Source organism: Engraulis encrasicolus, chromosome 6 (genome assembly GCF_034702125.1).
Source record: "Engraulis encrasicolus isolate BLACKSEA-1 chromosome 6, IST_EnEncr_1.0, whole genome shotgun sequence".
Lineage (NCBI taxonomy): Eukaryota > Metazoa > Chordata > Actinopteri > Clupeiformes > Engraulidae > Engraulis > Engraulis encrasicolus.
The window spans coordinates 14648896-14670287 of NC_085862.1; the positions used below are offsets into that span (position 1 = coordinate 14648896).

General features: G+C 42.7%; 1 protein-coding gene across 1 annotated transcript; it reads right to left on the reverse strand.

Annotated features, from left to right (window-relative positions):
• Positions 1-2864: 2864 nt before the first annotated feature.
• Positions 2865-18625, reverse strand: LOC134450761 (cytochrome P450 2J2-like). Its single transcript, XM_063200734.1, has 9 exons — positions 18356-18625; positions 17664-17826; positions 16070-16222; positions 13681-13841; positions 8922-9098; positions 6687-6828; positions 6061-6248; positions 4579-4720; positions 2865-3388 (listed from the first exon to the last, which is right to left on the reverse strand). The coding sequence occupies exons 1-9, from the start codon at positions 18548-18550 to the stop codon at positions 3213-3215; spliced, it is 1497 nt and encodes a 498-aa protein (XP_063056804.1). The 5' UTR covers positions 18551-18625; the 3' UTR covers positions 2865-3212.
• Positions 18626-21392: the final 2767 nt, after the last annotated feature.

The window sequence follows — 21392 nt, forward strand, 5'->3', positions numbered from 1 at the left end:
TCTTATTTTATATTGCCATATTCTTTGCGGAGTAGCTTCTTAGTGCAGATGGGGTTGCCGGCAGGCCTATTGACTATTTGCTGAAAATACTCAACTACATCATAACAACAATTGCCAAGAGCCTTAAGTAACGCATTAAGGCATAACGATTACAATTTTGGTGACAGTAAGGTTATGACATGGGCTCTGCGCTAAGGGGCTAACTTTGTATTTTGCTATATACTCTCTCTAGTGCAATATACATAGTGCACCACTGCACCTGTTGACAATCATGCCCACCAAAGCACAGACAGACGTCACACCAAAAACAGACACAGTACTTTGGAAATACAGTAGTATACTGTACATGCAGGGATATCACATGTTCAATTCATAACTTTATACATAATAGCTCTAAACTAGTGTTTCCATTGATGTTGGTATAAACGTCAATAAGTGTTTCTCAAAGGACGCTCTACAGCCCACCAGGGGGCGTTAGGGTGCCCTTGGAGGGCATTACTGTAAAAAGGGGACAGCTGAGAGGGGGTAGTGCTTACAGTAGTTGCCATTGGAGGACATTAGTCTATTTTATCTTGTAATACTAAGGGAGGCGTTGGCAGGGTTATGACGAGGTCAAGGGGACATTGGCAGACATATGATAAGGTCCAGGGGGCGTTTGTTCAAAAGAGGTTGAGATGCCCTGCTATGAACAGATAGTCAGACAGACAGTGTCTCTGTATAGCCAACTTTAATTATCCCAAATGGAAACGGAAGCATCCAGTTAGCAGATGACATGACACACACTGGCACAGTACAAACACTCACAACTCTGTACACTGTAAAACATTTTAGCCAGTTAAACATAAAAAAGTAGGTTGCCGTGGTGCCTTAAATTTGTAAGTTAACTCAACTTGAGAACGCTTTGAGTCGAGTTAAATCTCGAGTTGAGTCAATTTACAAACTTAAGTAAGCAGGGGAACTTACTTTTTATGTTTAACTGGCTTGCAATGTTTTACAGTGTAAGGATTAGGCAAGGCAAGGCAAGGCAAGTTTATTTATATAGCGCATTTCATACACAGGTGCAACTCAATGTGCTTCACAAAGTTAACAAATGTAAATGAAAGGAAACAGGGAAGAAAGAAGGAAATGAATTAGAGTCAAAAAGCATTTAAAAACATTAAGATAAAACATAAGGTAAAAATAATAATAAAATAAAATGAAATAAAACAAATTAAATAAAAATAAAAATAATAAGAATAAGTAATTTAAGCTAGGGGAAAGCATCTGAGAACAGCTTTGTCTTGAGTCTAGATTTAAAGCTATCAATAGTAGGTGCATTTTTTATGTCATCTGGAAGCTGGTTCCAAAGCTTTGAAGCATAGAAGCTAAAGGCTGCCTCTCCACACTTTGTTTTGACTTTTGGAATCACCAGCAAATTCTTCTCCGTTGACCTTAGTGACCTAGTTGGTGCATACAGCTGAAACATATCCAGTAGATATGTGGGTCCCATTCCATTTAGTGATTTAAACACAAGTAGCATAGCCTTAAAATCAATTCTGTAGCTTACTGGGAGCCAATGCAGCGATCTTAAAATTGGAGTAATGTGGTCGAACTTCCTTGTCTTTGTAAGAACCCTTGCAGCTGCGTTTTGTACAAGTTGAAGCTGTTTAATGGTTTTATTGGGGAGGCCAGTAAAAAGACTGTTACAGTAATCAACTTTACTAGAAATAAAGGCATGTATTAGCTTCTCCAGATCATGTTTAGACATCAGGCCCCTAAATTTAGAGACGTTTTTTATGTGATAAAATGCAGACTTAGTAATAGCTTTCATGTGACTGTTGAAGTTTAGGTCACTGTCAATGAGGACCCCAAGATTTTTAACTGTTTCCCTTGCTTTCAGTCCCTTCGTTTCAAGGATAGTAGCAATCTTTTGTCTCTCCTCTCTTTTCCCAAATATAATTACTTCAGTTTTATCTGTGTTCAGCTGGAGGAAATTGTGAGACATCCATTTGTTAATTTGGTCCATGCAATGATAGAGTGATTCAAGGGGGGTATAGTCATTTGGGGACATAGATAAGTAGAGCTGGGTATCATCCGCATAGCTATGGTAATTTATGGAGTTATTCTCGATAATGTGTCCCAGTGGCAACATATACAGATTGAACAGTAGTGGTCCCAGAATGGAGCCCTGGGGGACCCCACAATTCAGAGACATCGGTGATGAGGTATGTCTTCCAATGGCGACAAAAAAACTTCTTTGTTGTAGGTACGATTTTAACCAGTTGATCACTATGCCTGTAAAGCCAACCCAGTGTTCCAGTCTATGTAGTAGTATAGAATGATTAACTGTATCGAAAGCGGCACTTAAATCGAGTAGAACCAAGACGGATAATTTGCCAGCATCAGAATTCAATCTTATGTCATTCATAACTTTAATAAGAGCTGTTTCAGTGCTGTGGTAGGCACGGAAACCTGATTGAAACTTATCAAAATAGCTATTAGACATTAGAAAAGCAGTTAATTGGTTAAAAACAATTTTCTCTATTATTTTACACATGAATGGTAGATTGGATATGGGCCTTTAGTTGCTTAGTACCTGTGCATCCAGGTTGTTCTTTTTCAGTAAGGGTTTCACAACTGCTTCTTTCAGACAGCCTGGGAATATGCCTGTTTGTAGTGAGGTGTTGATGATCTGAAGTACATCTGATGATATTAGATTTAAGATGGATTTGAAGAAGGCTGTTGGTAAAATATCTAAGTCAGATGTAGAGGAGCTAAGACTTTGTACCGTTCTATTAAGAATGTCCACATCAACTAAATGAAAATTTCTCATGAGGTTAGGATTTAACTTCACCATAGCAAGCTGGTCTGAATCTTGGGATTAGGACACTAAAAGTGAAAAGACAGATCACTACCACCATCATAGGGAGAAACTACTGAAGTGCTGAGACAGTCAAATAAAACAACCCGTAAAGTCCACTTGCAAAAAAAAACAAAACAGGCATGACCCCAAAATATAAAATCTAAGAAAATGTAATTTGCTGTAGTTCAAGAGGCCATACACTGCATTAGCTAGGCCCCGTCAGTGGAGATGTGATTAGATCTTGAAGGGGTTGGTTGCTACCATGGCCACTGCTAATGTTTTGGAGGCCCTAAAAAAAGCTGACTTGACTTGACTTGACTTGACTTGACTAAGCATAACTGCTTACACTGGTGTGTGTTGGGGTGTGTGATCAACGAAGGTGTGCGTAGATCTTGAAGGGGTGTGGGGTGTGTGTTAAGCCCACACACCCCTCCAGGCTGAGCTCCACCCCCTCCTCGGTGGAGAAGCTGAACTTCTGCAGCAGAGCCACGAAGAAAAGGAAGAGTTCCATACGAGCCAGCTGCTCCCCCAGGCACACACGCTTACCTGAGATACAACGAGAAGCATAATAAATAAATAAAAAATAAATAATAATAAATATGAAGAAGAGGAAGAGCTCCATACAAGCCAGCTGCTCCCCCAGGCACACACGCTTCCCTAATAAATAATAAGTAAATAATAATAAATATAATAATAATAATAATAATAATAATAATAAATGCAAAGAGACATGTGTTTCCCTGGAACACAACGAGACACATCAAAGGAAGTTCCAGAACTTCAGAATTTCAGAACCTCAGAGTTCCAGAACTTCAAAATTTCAGAACTTCAGAACTTCAGAATTTCAGAACCTCAGAGTTTCAGAACCTCAGAGTTCCAGAACTTCAGAACTTCAGAATTTCAGAACCTCAGAGTTTCAGAACTTCAAAACTTCAGAGAGAACTTTTGAACTTCACACTTTCTGAAATGCATCTTTTCTGATGACCAGATGTGTGAAAAGTAAAAGCTTAAGTTAATTTAGGGTGTCCAAGCACAACACTAGCCCAAGATATTATATAAAGTGGCTGTTACACCGATTTACTCCATTGTACTGTACCTAATGAGGTTGACGCTAGGCTGTGTTGTTACTAAAAAACACTAAAAGCCTACCAAGGACCAACCACAAATCCAGCCAGCGTAGAGTCAGCTGATCATGAGACAAGTACAGCATATGGATTACTTAGATAAGTTACCTTGTTGGAACTTAAAAGTTTCAGAACTTTGGAACCTCATCATTTCAGAACTTAATAATTTCAGAACCAGTGGTATGTCCATGTTAACAGTCCCTTGAAGTGCGATGCACTTTTAAGTGAAAAGGAAAAAACCACACACATTCGTCTCACCATTGGGTGCAGGACTAGCAAAGCCACATGAAAACTGAAAATGAAGTCTGCGACACCGAGCTCTCGTTCCTCTTGATTTAAAACAGTGATGTGTCTGATGAAGTGCAGGCATACTGCTCGAAACGTCACAATATTATACTTGTATTAAGAGAAACGAGAGCTTGGTGTTGCAGACTTTATTTTCACGTTTGAGAGTTCATCATCAACATTTATGCTCCCTGCCCGAGTAATAACATTTCTGGTTCCTATTCAGAAAAGTTGACATGGTTTATATATGCATTATACATGAATGGGTCCATCTTCCATGTCTATACAGAAAAGGGTCAAAATGTTCTTGTTTTTTTTCGGTCTCACCTGCAGAGAAAGGCATGAATGCGTCTCGTCTCCTGAACTTGCCCTCTGCGTCTAGGAAGTGTCCTGGGTTGAACTCGTGTGGCGTCTCCCACTCCGTCTCGTCGAACAGCACAGAGGTCAGCATGGGCATCACAGCTGTACCCTAGAAAACAAAATGAAACAGTGAAAAGTAATAATCAATCAATCAATCAATCAATCAATCAATCAATCAATCAATCAATCAATCAATCAATCAATCTCTTTTGAAGCTAGTTGATTTTAGTAGCTGTGTATGGGGATGCTGTCCTATAAAGGCAAAGTGCAGTAAATACGCCAACACTGAAACTGAAAAAGGCCTTCAAAGCCTTGGTATTTGGTTGACTACTGTAGTTACATCACAATTGAAACAGCAATATCTCTAAAATGGGACATATTTGGACCATATGGCTTTGTCACAACATAAAGGAGGTATTATGAAGACCATTTTAAGTCCAAACCAAAGAATCGTCTAGTAGAGTAAGAAATGTTAAAACCCGCCCATCCAATGCAAAGGAGTGTGCTCAAAATTCGGTCTCCTAAGAGGGCGTTGACCCTCCTTCTTCTTCTCTTTTCGTGATGTTTGCACAAGCGCTACCGCCATCTACAGCGCTAAGGGGACTCCATTTATTCTCAACCTCAAGACTCAGAAGGTCTCCTAATCGAAGGTCTCCTATGGGTCGTTCACCCGACGTAAAGTGGATACCGGAAAAGAACCCGCCTGATTTATCTCTCTCTCATATACTATTCTCTGTCTAAACTCAATTTTGGGGAAAAAGTGCAGTTACTGCAGGTTGCCTTTGTATGGCAGTATACTGCCTTTAAAAGACTTCACTACCATAGTACTACACCACTGTAGCATTATATACTGTAGAGCCTTTAGTAGTACATCATGACTTGGTCATTGCCATTCTAGTGACATGAAATTTAGAACCATTTAGGCCATGTTTTATTGTTTTAAGTCTTCTTTTCTTTAACTTACTTTAGTTTATGAGACTGGGTGATGGAATAAAAGTAATTAGTCTGAATCTAATAAAAATGACAAATAGCTTGTCTCAACAAAAATCATAAAGGGATATTTTATTTAATTCACCCACAGTTGCAAGTTAAAGCACCGCAGTCTGGGAAGGCCCACTCCACCTAACCCCCAGGAGATGCCCCCTACCTTGGGGAGGAAGTACCCGCCTAGTGTGGTGTCCTTCTCTGGCAGGCTTGTACGAAATTCCGAATGGAAAGAATTTCAATTCAAAGTAATGCCATAATACGAACACTAGGTGGTTTAGATTAAATTCAAAGAAATTCAAGGTAATGGCACCACCTAGTGTTCGTATTATGGCATTATTTTGAATTGAAATTCTTTCCATTCAGAATTTCGTACAAGCCTGTTCTCTGGGCTCCTATGGTACGTACCTTGGGGATGAAGTACCCTCCTAGTGTGGTGTCTCTCTGGGCTCCTATGGTACGTACCTTGGGGATGAAGTACCCTCCTAGTGTGGTGTCTCTCTCTGCCATATGTAGGCCGTTCAGGGGTACGATGTTTCCCATCCTCTGCACCTCATGGATGACGGCGTCCGTGTAAGGCATGCTGGCTCTATCAGCCATGCTGGGCTGACGGGATTGTCCCACCACACTGTCTATTTCAGCCTGCACCTTCTCTGCAATCAAACACACACCAACACATACTCATTTGAAAATTGAAGTAACAAAAAATGTATTTATTAAAAATATTTTTAAAGTATTTTTTTTGATTGACCAGAGAGAGGGTACACGGCACTGTGAAGTGAAGTTAAAAGTCCTTTATTTTTCTAAATGGGACATCAAGCCAAGGACTGAGCACCTGAAGTTTCTTGACTAGTTCTACTACCCACACACCCAACTATACCCCTCTCTCCCTCTCTCTCTCTGCAGTATTTTTTTAATTTTACAAATTCACACTGGAATCAATCGAAGAGAACCCACACAGAATTCTCTTATCAAATTACACACTGCCTTCATTGTTTTAATATAACAATGATAATAATAACAAAGATCAATTAGGATAAATTATCTTTATTCCTATAGTCTTCTTTCTGCCTGGATGTCTCTGTGCTCACCCTGTACGTGGGGGTACTTCATGAGGGCGATCAGAGCCCACTGCAGGGTGGTGGACGTGGTCTCAGTCCCGGCAGCAAACAGGTCCACACAGTTCAGAACCAGGCTGACCTCATCAAAGCCATCAGCAGAGTCCCCTGATCCCTACGGAGCAGAACAGAGTTAAACACAGAGGAATGAATGAATGGATTTATTTATTTATTCACACCATCAGTTATCTTTCAATTACATGAGGCATAGAAAGCATGGAGAAAAGGGTCCCTAAGTGAGGAAAAGGTAAGCTTATGCAATGGGGCTTACCGAATAGAATAGAACGGAATTGGAATACAAAAAAATGCAATATAATACACACAGTTTGTGCGTCTGAACAACAACATTGTCATATCTGGGCACTAGGCCACCTGTTGTACAGTATGGGCAAGAACCGGTTTGACAGGTTGAGCCAAGCCACACTGCCCCTTTGACTTCTTTTGTCAGCCAGCCTCACCCTAAACGGATGGGCAGGGAGGGGCTTTAGTCCCTGTATGAAAAGAGGGATTTATGGAGGTGTGTGGCCCCTTACATGTCCGCTAACATTAATCCCCAGCATTTGCTATGGTAAAACTGAAAACTATTCACAGGTGGGTGGACACATCCATGTCAAAGGTAGAATGTAGTGATGGAAGTCTGGCACAGCGCACCGGAACATGTTTCAAACCATCAACAGCGAAAACCATAAAAGCACTGTTCTAAAGTTTGCTTCAGTACCGGAAAAAACATGTGACATATTACGTATGAAACAGTAAGCTGTTTCAGTTTTCTGAGAGCAACTGCAATGTTTCGCGCAGTCCCACCACACTGCTCCCTTTCGGGCGCCGTTGGGGGCTGCCACCTTACATGGGTGAGGCGGGTGGAGTGCTGTGTCACAATGACAATGGGAGTTGAAGTTTCCCAGTTGGGCTTTCACTTAATGGAGGCAGTTAAAGAAGCCTGTAAATGAAAAATATGCCTGACCTAGGAGCAGGACAACCACATTACCAGATAAAAAGAAAAAAAGTCCACTTCAACCAGGACTTTCCGTTCCTTTCCAACTTTCAAATAAAAATCCTTCTTCAGACAGACGTTTTTCAGCTTTATCCTACCCAGGTTTTAATACCATAGCCTACCCTTGTATTCACTTCATACAGAGAGACTGGAGCTGCTAAATTAAGAATGGAGTACAGGCAAGAGGGAGGACTCTGATTTTACACAATTACTAGCGTTTGCTTGTGACGTGTGATCCGCTCGTATTTACTGTCAAGTGTCATCATTCACCCCCTCAATAAAAACATGTGAAAATATACAGTCAATCCGGAAAGTATTCACAGCGCTTCACTTTTTTCACATTTTATTATCTTACAGCCTTATTCCAAATGCTACAAATGAATATCTGTTGTCAAAATCCTACACAAATTATTCCATTATGACCATGTGAAAAACAAGTTGTCTTGACAGTTTTGAAAATGTATAAAAATAAAAAGCAGAGAAATCATATTTACAAAAGTATTCACAGCCTTTGCTTAATACTTTGTAGAACCACCTTTGGCAGCAACTACATTCATTTTTTCATTTCGTAATGAAAAGAGATTAAAAGGGAGGTCATCGATGTGTGTTTCAACCTTTCAGTACATTGAAATTGTACATTTTGAGTCTGCATCTGGCTACAATAGATGGGTGTGAGTTTTGAATGAAATCCTATGAAGAGTATCACGATCTGCTTCTGTAGACACAGTGCATGTTGACATGCATGCTTCTTTGGGTGTAATTCAGATTTCCAATATTGACAGCATTCATACATCCCCAAACGATGTCAGTCCCACTACCATGCTTGACTAGCCAGATGATGCACTTTTTTGGTAAAATTTACTTGTTTACCACCACATATGCTTAACACCATCTAAAGCAAATTTGTTTATCTTGGTCTCATCAGACCACACGACATGGTTCCAGTGATCCATATCCTTGGTCTGTTCATCTCTCTTGAGACCAAGATAAACAAATCTCCCCATCTCTCTCTCACAACCGTTTCCTGTCTCCTCTCATACTGTCCTGTCATAATAAAGGCCCCACAAAATACATTAAAAAAGAGGTTGCTACCTTGTTCATAGATATCTTTCCTCTCTGAGGTTGCTACCTTGTTCATAGATATCTTTACTCTCTGAGGTTGTTGCCTTCTTCATACCTGTGAGGTAGGTATCTTTACTCTCTGAGTTTGCTACCTTGTTCATCTCTGTCAGGTAGGTGTCCATGTAGTCTCGCGGGTCGGAGGGGTCGTGGTTCTGCTTGTGTCGGTCCAAGTCCTCCTTGATGAAGTCACAGATGCGCCCGTAGTTGCTGAAGATGTCGTTATGACGACCAGGCAGGTGCTTCATGATGGAGGGGAAGGCTTCATACATCTGGAAGACAGGTAGACAACAGAGAGACAGGTAGACAGGTGGAGAGCAGACCCAGGTGAAAAAGTGGTTCAATTTAGTACAATAAAAGCATGACTGAAGTGTACTTAGCATGTTAAAAGTGCACTCGTGCTTTTTGTGCTAAGAAAAAGTATGTTTACAATATGCTTATTTAAAGTGTACTTAAAATTAGATGTAATTAAGTTGCTCTCAAAGAAAGTACACTTAGTGAACCATACTTCAAGTGGACTTCGAAGATGTTTGGCTAAAGTGTATTTAGAGGAATATACTAATAGTGTTCTAATAGTGAACTTACTAAAAGTGTATTTTTTAATAACATATTGCAATTGTACTTTTTTAAAGTGCAATATGATTACACTTCACCCAAATGTCTTTGAAGTGTGATTTTCTATAGTGCGCTTTAAAGTAAATTGTTTTAACATATTGCAAGTACACTTTTTCTAAGTGCACCATGATTGTACTTCACCCAAATATCTTCAAAGTGTGCTTATGTCACAGGTGGGGCGCGCGTTTGCTGGCCGCGCCCACTTTGATACTACTACCCTGGGAGTTCACTGCACAACACCAAAAAACAAGACACAAGTTCCAGTTTTCGTTCTATTTATTTACCACCACTGGATTAAAAGTCAAAGGGGTAGGCCTAGTTGTCTCTGTCCATTACCCACGGGGGAACCCACCCACGCCCAAGTCTGAAGTCTCCAATGGAATGCTTGGACAGTCCAGCCACCAAGTAAATCCGTGCGGGGGTTGCGAGGTGAATTACACTGCAACGGGGGCATGGCACACACGTTCAATCGGGAGCAGCTGGCGGTGATGAGAAGCGATGGGAGTTCTTCTGCGTAGGCCCGGAATAGCTGGTTGGTCTTCAGCAGTCTTGGGTGCGAGCGAGAGGAAAAGAGAGAGCGAGAGAGAGACAGAGAGAGAGAGCGGCGCACTCACGGGGGCAGGGAAGCTGACAAGGGGGGACAAAGGGGTAAGTTGCCCCAGGCCCTTGGAGAGAGGGGGCCCAGAATTGGTCCTCAGTACATTGCATGTATTGGGTGAGGGGGCCCTTTCAGATGACTTTGTCCCGGGCCCAACCAAAGCTGTCAGCGGCCCTGCACGGGGGCCACAGTAACCAGGCGAATACGAGTCAGGCTAGAGATCCATTATAGCGTTACGTTATCGCAGCTCGACGTACTGGGTGGCCCAGTGTCGACGCACTGCTACTACAGCTCGCGTGGCCCGGGAGTTATATACAGGAAGTATATCAATCTACATTTCTAGCCGTTTTTATCCATATAGCAAACCAACTGCCCCTAAATTACAGTTCAAAATGCTCTTACCGAACTCGGCACATGTGTTTTTTTCACACACAGCTTGGCCTCCTGTTGTTATGCTTGTGGTCGAAAACGAACATAATCATTTGAACCCAGGCATCATAAGCACATGCAACATAAATGCTTGTAGTCTATATTTTGTACATCCAAAAGTTCGATAGATGTCAAAAATCTACTTTTACGGAGGGAAATGCACCTTCGTGGTGACCACAGGTATCATGGGATATCTTCATGTGCTCAACAGTTATTGGGTAACGCAGTCCGTCAGCCGCTGCTAATTTGCATAACTTTCAGGAGCTCAACTTTTTGACGTGCCACCGGAGCCACGCTCGCCGTGCCGGAATCCCAACAGGCATTGCGAGTCCGGTAACGACGATATGCCGCATTTCATTGAAAATGAATTGAATGCGTTGGTACGGCTTGCGTAAAACTGACTAGTGGATGGGCACCGTCACTCATCTTCACGGTGGGGTGCATGTCCATCTCACCCCTTTCCATCGAGGCAGGTTCACCTGGCCGTCACTCTGATTGCGGACTCCTTCTGGGCACTATGCCAGTCGCGCTCTCCTCCGAGCTGCCAGTTTGCCTTCTGATCCATAGGATCGCGTCCACTTCTCATCCAACTTCTCGTCCCTTTCGCCTGGCTCTGTCCGGTTACCGGTGTCCAACGTCTCCCATCTTGCCGCTCCACTCTCGCCTCTCTCTCCCCTCAGGATGGCATTCTCGCAGTCATCTCTCCTTGCGGCTTCCTCCTCACAGTCTAGTTTCTTGCTGTTTAAAACTCTGCTCACCAACCCACGTGCACCAATCACCTCCATCCTCCTCACCTGCGCTCCATTATCCTAATCATGCTCCAGGTGCATTACATTGGGAATGAATGACATCTAGTTTTCGGTTCACTTGGGCCTCAATTGTCACCCCGTGACACTATGTGCATTCGATTTCGCATCAACGCATGCATGCGCACATAGACAGCAATGCACCCAGGATGAAAATGCCGCATGACGGTTAGATTTCTTGTCAAACTTCGAAATTTCGTCGACGTTGCGTTGACGAGGTGACATGTCACATGGTGTAAAACTATCGCGGGATGAATGCGGCTGCAGTCAGATCTTGCAACCTCTGCAGTTGCTTATCCCCTTCAACGCTCGTCGGCGGACTGCCTCCGAGGTCACGCGCCCATGGGTCCACAGGTCCCCACTTCAGCTCCTCCTCATTGCCTGTCCCCCCACTCCTCACACGTGGTGTGTTAGTAGAGCAAACCGGTGCGAGCTCATCGTCTCGTTCATATTTGTGGCCGACTGCAAATGCGCTGTATTTAATACCACCCACATCGTGACAACAAGTTCTCGCTCACGTGCTTCCGTCAACGTTGGTCGACAGCAACAAAGTAAGCCCATACGACTTTGTTGCTGTCGACCAACGTTGACGGAAGCACGTGAGCGAGAACTTGTTGTCACGCTGTGGGTGTTATTAAATACAGCGCATTTAAAGTCGGCCACAAATATGAACGAGACGATGAGCTCGCACCGGTTTGCTCTACTAACACACCACGTGTGAGGAGTGGGGGGACAGGCAGTGAGGAGGAGCTGAAGTGGGGACCTGCGCAAACTTGTGTAGAGGTGTGAGACAAGACCCATATACACACGTGAGTGAGTTGTTGACCAACCAGTTCATGGGCGCGTGACCTCGGAGGCAGTCCGCCGACGAGCGTTGAAGGGGATAAGCAACTGCAGATGTTGCAAGATCTGACTGCAGCCGCATTCATCCTGCGATAGTTTTACACCATGTGACATGTCACCTCGTCAACGCAACGTCGACGAAATTTCGAAGTTTGACAGGAAATCTAACCGTCATGCAGCATTTTCATCCAGGATGCATTGCTGTCTAAATGCGCATATCTGCATAGATGTCATGTCGAATGTGCTTAGTCGTATGGGCTTACTTACACAAAGTGCATTTACCCATAATGCACCATCATGCATGTCCCATCATGCAATGCATTTCTTGGAGGTAAATTTCTCAAACAGAAAGCCATTCATCCTGAAGGAATATTTTTGGCTTGCATGAAAATATTACTCATTGTTATATTCTGTGTTTATTGTAGGGGTTTTTAAAATTTAAAGTGGTACACAAAAAATGACCATGTTCCCACCGTCATTATGATGGTCACGTATAATGTTCTGGTATACATAGGCTCACACTTCCCACAGTTTCAAGGTTGGAGGTAAGTTGGAGCTAATTGTTCAAACAATGAATACAATGTCACCATTAATCATCAATCCAAGTGATCAATTGCAGGAAGGAGGAGCAAGATTGAAAGAAAGTGAAATGTATACCTGAAATCTCTGTAACCGCAGAGATACACCAGCGGCGACGCAATTCAAGCGACAGAGGGTAGCAGCAAGCGATACGAGAGATTGAGGAGACTAGAGTATGTCCGTACAGGCAGTAGGCAAAGCATTCAAGCATTCCCATTGGCTGTGGCCACTGATCTCTATACAGTCATTGGCTGTCGCGGCTTGTCGCCGAACCGCGTCATAGAAAGTTGAAAAGATTTCAACTTCAAATTGTCGCGCTCGTCGCGCAAATCCCTCTAGTCTCCAGAATCGCTTTTGTCTCTCGACTCAATACAAAGTCAATTACTTCCGTCGCTCGACTCGCTCAGATCTGAAATGCATGCAGAATGCATGAAAAGCGTGTTTGGAGCATACTTTCAAAAGTATGCTTGTAGTGCACTTAAAGTTGTCCAAAAGCGGTGCCAATTTAGCATCCTCAGTGTGCTGCAAGTGTGCTGACGTACTGCTTTAGTAGTGCTTCAGCGCACTAATAGTGCAATGATGCGCACTTTAAATCGCTGAAAATAGTACACTTTGTACTAAGTACGGTCAAAAAAAGTACACTTTAAGTATATGGGTTTTTCACCTGGGGAGAAACAGGTAGGCAAAGGTAGAGATCAGAGAGACAGGTAGGCAAAGGTAGAGATCAGAGAGACAGGTAGACCAGTGCAGAGCAGAGAAACAGGTAGGCAAAGGTAGAGATCAGAGAAACAGGAAGACAAAGGTAGAGATCAGAGAAACAGGTAGACACAGGTAGAGATCAGAGAGACAGGCAGAGAGGAAGAGAGGTAGAGAGCAGAGAGACAGGTGCAGAGTAGAGAGCTTTGTTACGTTGTACCTCCTCAATGTATCCGGTACAGTGAAATGAAGGGGAAAAAAAGGAAAAGGATGCTCCTCTTACTATACCTGTCCCCACACTGATCCCTCCAGCTGAATGGCATCATTCATCAGCACCGGCATCTTCTGGAATGTGTCATCAGCGTAGTCGTATCGCCGCCCAAACGCCAGCTGACAGATGATGTTCGACACAGCACTCGTCAAAAGCGCTCTGGGGTCAAACGCCTGACCTGTGGGAGAGACACAGCACTGGTCAAAAGCGCTCTGGGGTCAAACGCCTGACCTGTGGGACATGAGAGAGTAGGTAGGGAGGGACGGGAGCGTACCTATGTTCCCGGGCCGGGTCCTGTGTTCCCTGGGTCCTATGTTCTTTATATGGGACTGGGGAACATAGGACCCTTTTTCTAGAAAAGGGTTCTACAAACGTACAGTATGTTCCCCGCATTGTAAGTTTCCAAGTTTTCCAACGGTACCCTTCCCAAAACCATCCTTAAACCTCACCTGTCCATAATGCAATGTTTGTGAGTTGCAAATTTGTGCCCTGACCAAAACTATCCCTAAACCTAACCTGTCAGAGGTGCAACAACAACCTGCTTTTTGCCATGTGGCAGCAGTCTACTTGGAAGCAGCGGGGAACATAGAACCCTTTTTTGGAAAAGTTCCCCCGCATTGTATGCTCCCAAGTTTTTTTGAAAAAGGGTCCTAAGTTCCCCGGTTGCGGGGAACATAGGACCCGGGGAACATAGGACCTGGGGATGACCCCGTAGGGACAAGTGTAGTGGAAGGCGCACACATCCAACAGGAAAGCATCAGCAGGTGTCAAATCAAAAACGGACATATGAAGAAGTGGGGGAAGAATCTGCACACTGCTTGCAAAACACATTTATTGCGCGATTGGGAAGATCTATGATCGAAACGTTGCTCCCAATAAATTAAGTATTTTGCAAGCAGTGTGCAGATCCTTCCCCCCTTCTACATAGAGTAGGTAGATAGACCATGAACTGAGAATATCACATTACATTCATAAGCATGACAAATATACACGCGGGGGCGGCCCTCGATGATCTCTTTTGAACTTGCACATCAAGTTACTACTTGCCAGAGCCAACACGAGTGGCAGCAAGTTCTTTGTGTTTGTCTATTTTGCGTCTACTTTTCCACTTTTTTAAAATACTCCTTACACCTACAGTACAGTGTTTATTTTAGTTCAATAATGTGTATTAGGTCTTTGTGCATGTTTTGTATTTGTGTATTTACGGTATGTAAGCTGTCAGACACCTTCATTTCCCTCGGGATTAATAAAAGTACTCTACTCTACTCTACTCTACAGTGAGGGCCTTTCCCATTACTAATCTCCACCCCTACCCCTTTGCCTTTCTCTTGCCCCTTGTACCTTTCAAACAAAGTCGCAAGGTGTAGGGCTTGAAAAGCAACCCCTATGGATTGGGATGCCCCTTCAACAATCATGGAATGACACTCACAGTGACAGCTGTCACTAGGTGCATTCGAGATGTGTCAACGCATACATGCGCATTTAGACAGCAATGCACCCTGGATGGAAAATGCTGCATGACGGTTAGATTTCCTGTCAAACTTCGAAATTTCGTCGACGTTGCGTTGACGAGGTGACATGTCACGTGGTGTAAAACTATCGCGGGATGAATGCGGCTGCAGTCAGATCTTGCAACCTCTGCAGTTGCTTATCCCCTTCAACGCTCGTCGGCGGACTGCCTCCGAGGTCACGCGCTCATGAACTGGTTGGTCAACAACTCACTCACGTGTGTATATGGGTCTTGTTTCACACCTCTACACAAGTTTGCGCAGATCCCCACTTCAGCTCCTCTTCACTGGCTGTCCCCCCACTCCTCACACGTGGTGTGTTAGTAGAGCAAACCGGTGCGAGCTCATCGTCTCGTTCATATTTGTGGCCGACTTTAAATGCGCTGTATTTAATAACACCCACATCGTGACAACAAGTTCTCGCTCACGTGCTTCCGTCAACGTTGGTCAACAGGAACAAAGTCGTATGGGCTTACTAATTCCATGCACTATGTTGACGTTAATAGCGTTTTTTTTCATGTGCGTTTCACGGAGAAAAGGGCCATCACACATTAGGACAATGTTAAACTTAGTACAATGGAATAATTATTACCACTTTAAAACCGTCAATTGCGGCAAAAATACTTAATCTTGTGTGCTGTTGTGGATGCCGCGGTTTGCCGCCCATTTCTAAATGCAATCGCAATGCATTAAGGGAAATCTGTCGAAGCCCTCCGTCTGTGGAGTGAGGTGTCGGAAAATCTCTGCGCGGAGGGGATGAAAGTCCTTCGCCAAACCCCTACCCATCTGTCTGAACGTGAATCGGGATGCCACTACGCCTACATGTGGGCGCGCAAAACGGAGGCAAAGGGGATCGGCGTAGGGCTAAGGGGTGTAATGGCATTCACCCTAAGCCTACCTTTCTGGGTCTCCATCTCCCTCTGAAGGCAGTTGCACTCCTGTCCGATGGCGTCCTCCAGACTGCTCTTGCCCATGCCCAAGTTCTTCAGGGTGGTCAGCATGAAGCGCCGATGCTTCCTCCACTTCGACCCGTTACTTTGGAACAACCCTCCTGTGTATTAAAAGACAAGGTGGATTTCACACTGTGTGATTGTGTGTGTCGAAGAATGTAATCAGAATTATTGTTGAGAGGGAGATGATTTGGAAGACTTTGGGGGTCATATCTTTGTAGAGGCGTTTTTGGTAGAACATAGAAAGAGTAAGGATGAGGGATACAAGGCAGGCACTCTGGAAAATATTTATTAAAAGCTTTCATAAATATACCCGAAAGACATTATTTTTGGGGGTGCTGTGGTGCTTGCATGCCCACGGGGACCCCGGTTCGAGTCCGGCCGGGGGAATTTTCCGATCCCACCCCTTCTCTCTTACTGTGTACCTTGTTTGAGTGCAGTGAAGTACCCTTTCCACCCTCCGCAATTCACGAGGCGAGTACATTCCGATTCCCGTTCTGTCTGATACACTTAACGGAAATGACAGTTGGTCGCGTGACATCCGAGTTTACCAACCGCCAATATGCAATTCAACACGGAAGGCACTGTTCCTTATGCTAACACTTTTTAAAGTTACCCCTGCCTCTAATACACATGGCGATTGTCTTTGGAATCAAAACTATGCTGTTATCACGGAGATTCAACCGTTTGACAGATCTGACACTCAACTACGTCACAAACATGGCGGCCGTTGAGTGCGAAAAGTGTACAGTAACACCACACTTCGAAAAATGGCCGTTTTGGGGGCGTTATCCGGGTAATTTACAGTACACTTTACCGTCGCGATTAGAAATGGAACACCCTGCGTACCCAAACACAGTGCGGAAAGGGCGGACAGTACGAGTATTGGAACACAGCACCTGTCCCACTCACTTCCTGTCACCATCTCGGACTGTCCTATCAAATAAAGGCATAAAAGCCCCCCCCCAAAATAGGCCTATATATTTATATATATGGCAAGCCACCTTTGATTCTTCATCCAAACTAAATCCTGATGCATTATGGTTGAGGGTGAATTATGATTTTTCAAGTCAAGTCAAGTCAAGTCAAGTGGGTTTTATTGTCAATTTCTTTACATGTACTGGTCATACAAAGAATTTGAAATTACATTTCTTGCTTTCCCATACAGACATAGACTAATCTTTGTGTTCAGGACGTAAAAAGGTAAGCTGATTTACATCCTCTGGCTGTGTTCAGCTACGTCATACGGGGGCGTTACCATCAGAGGGCAAGAGTCAGGTAAGTAAAAATTCTGAGGATTAATTTTAGTGACGTAAATTAAAAAGTGGAATAATTTTTTTTACATTTGAGTAACTCCTTAACACACACCATTCCACTAGTAGCGGCACACTGCAATAGTCACTGAAAAAAACTTCACTAGAATAGTAGCCTACACTACTATGGCAGTGCGTGGAGCCTTTAGTAATACGACTTGGTCATTACCATTCTGGTAACAGTTAATTTATAACAGGGGTAGTGTTTTACTGGATTAAGTTTACTCACCATTCCCTGGGAAGATTCTGTCAGCCACAGAGCTGAAAGGGCGGTCAGCGAAGTTGTCAGCCTGCCCCACCAAAGTCTCTTTCACCAGTTTGTAGCCATTGACAAACACTGTTTGTGTTCGACCGAGACGCAGTGAGAAGACACTTCCATAAACATCTGCCAACTACAGAAGACAAAACTGAAAAGTTACCTCCCCTGTTTTCTCTAAACAATCTGAAATCTTAATAATAATAATAATAATAATAATAATAATAATAATAATAATGACAATAATAATAATAGTAATAATAATAATAATAATAATAATAATAATAGCCTATTAATAACCCTAATTATAGGCTAGTAGGCCTAATGGTGATGATGATAATAACAATATAATAATAGTCTAATGATAAAATTAATTTGGATTTGATTATTTTCTATGCCCACTAATATAGGCTATTGAGAAGGACGTGGCAATGATTTATGACATTCATGACATCGCATTTTTACAGCTCGTGTTTGAATGACAAAGCCTATTTGCCAAAGCAGAGAGTTCTGACCTTTCTTCTAAATTCCAATTAATCTTTAACAGGTGTGTAGGCCATCCACTAATACGAAGAGGGATACAACAAATCCATAGACTAGCCTATACCTATGACTTCAATTGTGTTTTAATTACAAAGCCTAACTTTTAAAATCAGTTGTCTCACCTTGGTCAGGTAGATATGTGGTTGTTTGGCATCGATGTTGAAGAGGTTCCCGAAGAAAGGCAGTGGCAATGGTCCAGGAGGGTAATTGGAAGGTTTTCGATTCTGCAGATAGTCGACGAGTAGAAGGAATATGACGAGAAAAACCAGCGAGGTCTTCAGGTCTAGATATTCCATTAGGAGACCACTAAGATGCATGTTCGACACAAAAGCAGTGACAGACCAGAGTAAACATTCACCAAGTGACGGAGCGACCTGCGACGGTTGTGCCGCTTATTTCCTTAGCGCAGCAGGTAAACTCCGAGGGGTGTGTCCAAACTTGACGCGCGTGGTGGTCAAGAGAGGCATGTACATCTGTCCATGTTCAAAATTATTTCACAAGTTCACAACAATCGGCCCAGAAGTGTGATGCAGTAGGCTAACAAGAAAACGATTCGCTCTAATTATAAACCGGCGTAGTGTTGCTGTTTGTTGTGAAAAATAGACTAACTATTGTTGTTTTACATGTACATCAGGAAAGCATGGGTTTCCCCCCTCACATGGTTCTCAATTCTCCCTGAACCACACACATTGAATATTATCATAGCTGTGCACACATGGCGATGAGGTGGTGCTAAAGCACCTGCTCCTTTGTCCTACTGGGAAAAAACGCCCTTTTGAAAGACTGTCTAATGTAGGCCTATTGTGGTAGGCCCACAGGACATGATCATAAGGAAATGTTTGACGATTAAATAGTAATACAATATAATATAATAAAATATAATATAATATAACAATGTAATTAGGGCCTATATTCTAGTAAGGCACCCGAGCCCACCCCCCCAATATCTGTGCACTCCACAGAATATTATTATAGCCTACTGTTATTGCCTACTTATAGCCTACTTATTATTATAGCCTACTGTTACGTATAGTGAACACAGCTGGGAGGATCATCAAGGCACCTCTATCCTTCCTACAAGACATCTACTCCAGCCGCCTCACCCGCAAAGCCCTCACAATTGTGAGGGATGAGACCCACCCCTCTCTCACACACAAACACACACTTACACCCCTCTCTCTCGCACACACCACAAAACACACACACACACGCATACCATAAACACACACACACAAACACACACACATTCACCAACACACACACACACACACAAACACCAGGCTTCTACGAAATTCCGAATTGAACGAATTTCAATTCAAAGTAATGCCATAATACAAACTCTAGTTGGTGGTCTTCTATGTACTTTCAATGGGTGGTGTAGATTAAATTAAAAGAAATTCAAGGTAATGACAACACCCAGTGTTCATATTATGGCATTACTTTGAATTGAAATTCATTCAATTCGGAATTTCGTACAAGCCTGACACACACACACACACACAACCTATGGAACTGCTCCATGTGACTGCACCACACCTCACCGCACCTTACCTGCACTCTTTGATCTCCACTCCAAGAACTGCTTGCACTATGATACTTGCACCTCCAACTATGCTGCTAAATGCTGCTACTTGACCACTGGACTACAATGGACCATGTTGGACGATACAGCACAGCTTTTTGTATTCCACTATTGGACTGGACCTGCACTGCCCCACAAGAACACACACACACACACTCTGTACCAGGGACTGCACCTACCTGCACCACCTCAGTCCTGGAACATATACACACTATTGCTGCTGTCAGTGTTATTATTTCTATTATTGTAATGTCTACACTCTATTTTTATCTTTATCTTCTGTTACATGTTCAATGTTAAATGTTTATTTGTACTCTATTTATTATTGACCACTTATTGTTACCAGTCCATCACTGTTATCTGTCATGTCTTGCACTTTATGTCAGTCTGTAAAATGTCAGTCTTGTATATGTCTGTCCTGACATGGTATAGAGAGAAAACATAATTTCATTTCCCTTGTATGTCTTGTGCATATGAAGAAAGTGACAATAAAAGCTGACTTTACTTGACTTATTATAGCCTACCATACTATGTGAGGTGTAATGATCTTAGACACTGAGTCTGACACATTTGTGAACAATCTTTGTCAGTTTATTCTTCATTGCATTGAACAAAACAACATTTCCAAAATCTTACTGTATGCATTACATTTTTGAGTTATTCATATCCAAACTAAAGCATATAGGCCTAATGAAAGGAGGCATAAAATTAGCAAGCTGTCAAGATAGGCCAACATAATTTAAATGGCAAGAACAGCAATTGGAGCGAGCCATACACAATTAGTCAGTAGACACAGAGAAAGAATAAACAAAGCGAGTTTAAATACCCTACAGATGACAAGAATGTGTCCATGGGCATGGGACGTAAAAGACTGGTGTTTAAAGGTGCACTGTGTAGGATGGTGGTCATAGTAGGTATTGCAACTATGCTGCTCATTGAAACTGTGATCTTTTCATGAACATTTACTAAATAATAAACTAATATTTACCAGTATGACCAAATACACTAAATCACATTAAGTTTTGCAGCTAAAAATGTCTACCTCTAGAAATTCAAAATGGCGGACATGGAAAAGATCTAGCTTTGCACGTATGAAAAGTTCAATTTTCCCCAGTCATAATAAATACTTAGGCTTTGATGGTGGTGGTAAGTATTTGTGGAAAAGATAACATTACATAACAAAGCGAGTTTAAATACCCTACAGATGACAAGAACGGGTCCATGGGCCATTTACAGTAAGACTCTGGTGTTTAAAGGGACAGTCCACCCATTTTTTATTTTCACATATTTGCAGTATTTCCAAGCATTATTCATGAACGTGCATATCATTTTCTTCTCTGTGATTTCAGTACTTAGATTTATTGGATCAGAATTATTAGCATAGCTTAGCATAATCACTGAAAGTGGATGGGGGCAATAGCATCAAGTCACAAGTGATCACAGGACGGGATTAAATAGCTGTTTTGCACTCTGGTGAATTTTAAATTCATTTTAAAGTAGTTTATAAGTACATTTGAGGACATTTTGTTTGTCCCCATAGACTTGCATTGCTACGCTTAATTTGGCTATACAGTTTA

What these genes read in the sequence shown, in the direction of transcription:
- LOC134450761 (XM_063200734.1), bottom strand. Translation starts at nt 18,550, where the DNA reads ATGCATCTTAGTGGTCTCCTAATGGAATATCTAGACCTGAAGACCTCG. An exon ending in CACATATCTACCTGACCAAG is followed by an intron (nt 17,827 to 18,355) that starts GTGAGACAACTG and finishes TGTCTTCTGTAG; the next exon opens with TTGGCAGATGTTTATGGAAG. An exon ending in GGAGATGGAGACCCAGAAAG is followed by an intron (nt 13,842 to 16,069) that starts GTAGGCTTAGGG and finishes TCTCTCCCACAG; the next exon opens with GTCAGGCGTTTGACCCCAGA.